This window comes from Limulus polyphemus, unplaced genomic scaffold, assembly GCF_000517525.1.
Source record: "Limulus polyphemus unplaced genomic scaffold, Limulus_polyphemus-2.1.2 Scaffold10638, whole genome shotgun sequence".
NCBI classification, from domain to species: Eukaryota; Metazoa; Arthropoda; class Merostomata; order Xiphosura; family Limulidae; genus Limulus; species Limulus polyphemus.
In genome coordinates, this window is record NW_013676248.1 from 15342 (window position 1) to 19217 (window position 3876).

The window sequence follows — 3876 nt, forward strand, 5'->3', positions numbered from 1 at the left end:
AAATAGGATTTAAGCACAAGTATACACACAATGTCCACTTAACAAATAGGTAGAAACAGTTAATTGAATATACCTACAATGTCCACTTAACAAATGACAGTTTAACCCTCAAATTTTAGTTACTTACATAAATGGCAGTTTTAACCCTCAAATCACAGACTTATTTAACAAACCTGACAGTTTTAACCTTCAAATTACTGGTTCATTACTGTTGATATCAACATGTTGTATCGTATTGAGTAATTTTATGTTTTTCAACTGACACACACATTCAGCGTAAAGAACTGAGCAAATAAATCAATCATTTTCTATGTAATCAATGGAGTTAATTGAAATAGTAAGAGTATTTTTATTTAATTTTTTTTTTAAGAATCAGATGTTATTAGAGAACTTGTAACAAAACATTTATGGACACAAAAGCAACAAGATGAATAATCAGCTTAAGAAAATGTTTTTTTGACAGTTCTAGGGCTAAGTAGTGACACCAAACTCCTCAGCATCATACTGCATAATAATATTATATACGTACAGATTAGAAGAGCATTTCATTAAAACTATTGTTAATGACATTAAATAAAAAGTACTTTCCCACTACTACTACTACTACTACTGTCAGTGGCAGATCCAGAGTTAGTGTTTGGAAACATGGAAAGTTTGGAAAATTTGGAACAATCGCACCAAAGACACCAATGTGAGCCTCTACAGGGTGGGGTCTATGGGCCCACCCTAGGGCCCCTGGTGGAGTCCAGGGGTGACACCCAGGGAAATTCTGCACTTTTGTCTCATATGGAATAGACAAAGGCACCTAAAAATGACCCAAAAATGATCTTGTATACTTGAGGGGGATAACTTAGAACCCTTTGACCCTCTCTTGGATCCCCCATGTATCTCATTGTTTTTACAAAACAATATTTCCTCTGTATTATTTACTACTGATATTGTAGTTTCTAATTAGACCTATACTTAACAATACTATTGGTTAATGATATCACTTAGTGTTCATAGTTTGAACAATACTTCCTCAGTATTGTTTACTGCTGATATTGTACAAGATCAGCATCTCTTCAATATCACTATGTAATAATTTGAATAAAAATTTAAGTAGATAAAATCAGATTTATTTAAATAAATGTATAAAACGTTTCAGCTGCACATGTGGTCCAAATATGTTATATATTCTTTTAAAACTATAATTCTATCTACATTAAGTTTTTAACTAAATTTATTTACATACGTAAAATCCTTTTCTAAAAAAAAATATTTAATAACTTTATACATTATTTAGGAATACAATACTTATGTTTGAGTATCGTTTAGTTTATTGTTCTAGCTTCCCACATGTTTCGATCAAAAAGCAGCGTTTATACACTAAACTTATTAATACTTTAACATTGCTTTAAAACAGTCTTTTTTTCAGAAGTTAAAATACCTTATCAAAGCAGACAAGCTTTAACTTCCCTCCAACGTTGATTCTTGGAGGACTGACACAGAAGATGCCACTTTTCTTGAGTCTATTTTGTGCGTAAACTGTTCCAACTGTCATGGCTGCCGGTAAGATTGGAGGTACTACTATGGTAATAATGTCCAATACCCTATTAATAGTTTTCCTTAATGTTGCCTAGCAAAGAACCAAATCACAGATGAAAAAAATAAACATACTTATTAAAAACTGACTAAATGAAGTTGATATTTTTACAAATAAAATCCAAAAACTAATACACACAAAGTATAATCTGTAATAGTACTACAAAAACTGCACCACCAAATTAAAACTACAATTGCTTTACAAAGTGTTTACTTAGATTTTAATACTTGCTACAGTTTATATGTTTGTTTCTTTAGCAAATTTTGCACAAAGTTATATCAAGGCTATGAGTACTAGCTGTCCTTAATTTTGAAGACTACAGGGATGGCAGCTAATCAACATAACTCACCACCAACTCTTGGACTACTTTTGTCAGAGAACAGAAGGTGGGATTTGATCATAATTCTTACAACGCACCTAAGGCTCTAGAGTGTAAAGAATGGCAATGAGGCACGAACCATTTAACCTCAACTCCACAGTCTGGCATGTTAACCACTGAACCCAACGCTTGGATCTATCTCTCTTTTCTGTATAGTGTTTGGATTTTCCGCTTTCTCGCAACAGCGAACCTATGTTAATGAAGGTTTTGTAGCACTGCTTTTACTGATTTATTCTTCTGAATTATCCAGCAGACAAGATGTTTAAGCTATTACAAACTAATATGAAGCCCAATCTCAAGTCTAACAATAGACGAAAACAGAATAATAACACTAATTTTATCACTTCTGCATCAAATTTATTCACATTTTTCTAGCTACCACCATTATGCTTTATAAAAGATGATAAAAACCCTATAACCTGTACACTTTTGAAAGGTGGACATTTCTTCTTCAGGGGCAAACTGGGATCCACTTTTTCAAAACACTCGGGTTATAGGGATTTTATCATCTTGTATCAAGACTTCTTGAACCTACGTGTTCTTCTGACATCATGATTATGCTTTATAAAAAACTTTTAACACATGCTAACTTCTAAGAAGATTTCCTAAGTCAAAAATGGGTGTAAAGTGAATAAATGATTCCCTCGTTATTTAAAATGTTTTAAAAAAAATATTTTTGCTTAATTCAGGAAGTTATACGTTTCCTAATTAAAGAACGTGTCACATAAAATGTTGATGTAAAAAACTGACACTGTTACCTTGTGGACATAACAAATATGTTACTTTTTTTGTAGATTCAGTATTACATATTACATTTTCTGGTTATTTCAGTATCATGTAACATAAATATTTCAGAACATGCTTGGTTCTAACCAGGTGTGAAATTTTCAATTAATAACATAAATAAATTATTAAAATGAGGGCCTAATCCAGTTCTAATAAACATAATTGTATAAACAACAAGGTGGAAATGTAATAAGAATTTCATTGCAGAAATAGTTTTCACAAAAACAGATAGAAGTCATCAAAATATTCTAGAATAAATAATGAATATATTATTAATATTTAACTTACATGTCTCTGAATATATAAATAGGTAGTGTACACCATGCCAAAAGCAGAGATACAGAAGAGGACAAGAACAAAGCGAACGGAGTCTTGGTAGAACCTAAAATCCAGTGGTTTGGAAAATAGAATTGATCTAACCAGTTCTCCTTTAGCAGTAAGAAAACCTGTAAAGATAGAACAGTTTATAAACTAAGTGTTGATTTAGAATTCCTTAGCAGTGGAAAAACCTATAGAGACTATTAAGTTCATAGACTAAATGTCAGCCCAGACTCCTTTAGCATTGAAAAAATCTGTAGAGATTAACAAGTCTATAGACTAAATGTCAGCCCAGAAGATTTTATCAATACTAAAGGAATCTTGGCTAACATTTAGTCTATAGACTTGTTAATCTCTACAGGTTTTTTTCAGTGCTAAAGGAATCTGGGCTGACATTTAGTCTATAGACTTGTTAATCTCTACAGATTTTTTCAATGCTAAAGGATTCTTGGCTAACATTTAGTTTATAAACTTGTTAACCTCTACAGATTTTTATCAATACTAAAGGAATCTTGGCTAACATTTAGTCTATAGACTTGTTAATCTCTACAGGTTTTTTTCAGTGCTAAAGGAAGTAGAGGTTAACAAGTTTATAAACTAAATGTTAGCCAAGAATCCTTTAGCATTGATAAAACCTGTACAGGTTAACAAGTTTATAAACTAAATGTTAGCCAAGAATCCTTTAGCATTGATAAAACCTGTAGAGGTTAACAAGTTTATAAACTAAATGTTAGCCAAGAATCCTTTAGCATTGATAAAACCTGTAGAGGTTAACAAGTTTATAAACTAAATGTTAGCCAAGAATCCT

General features: G+C 31.6%; 1 protein-coding gene across 1 annotated transcript in view; it reads right to left on the reverse strand.

Annotated features, from left to right (window-relative positions):
• Nucleotides 1-3196, reverse strand: part of LOC106476461 (probable cation-transporting ATPase 13A3) — a gene marked incomplete at both ends in the record, with an annotated part of 18223 nt that extends 15027 nt beyond the window's left edge. Inside the window, 2 exons of the mRNA XM_022380326.1 lie at nucleotides 1430-1618; nucleotides 3039-3196. Of these exons, the coding sequence (XP_022236034.1) occupies nucleotides 1430-1618; nucleotides 3039-3196 (347 nt within the window). The remainder of the gene's footprint in view (nucleotides 1-1429; nucleotides 1619-3038) is intronic.
• Nucleotides 3197-3876: the final 680 nt, after the last annotated feature.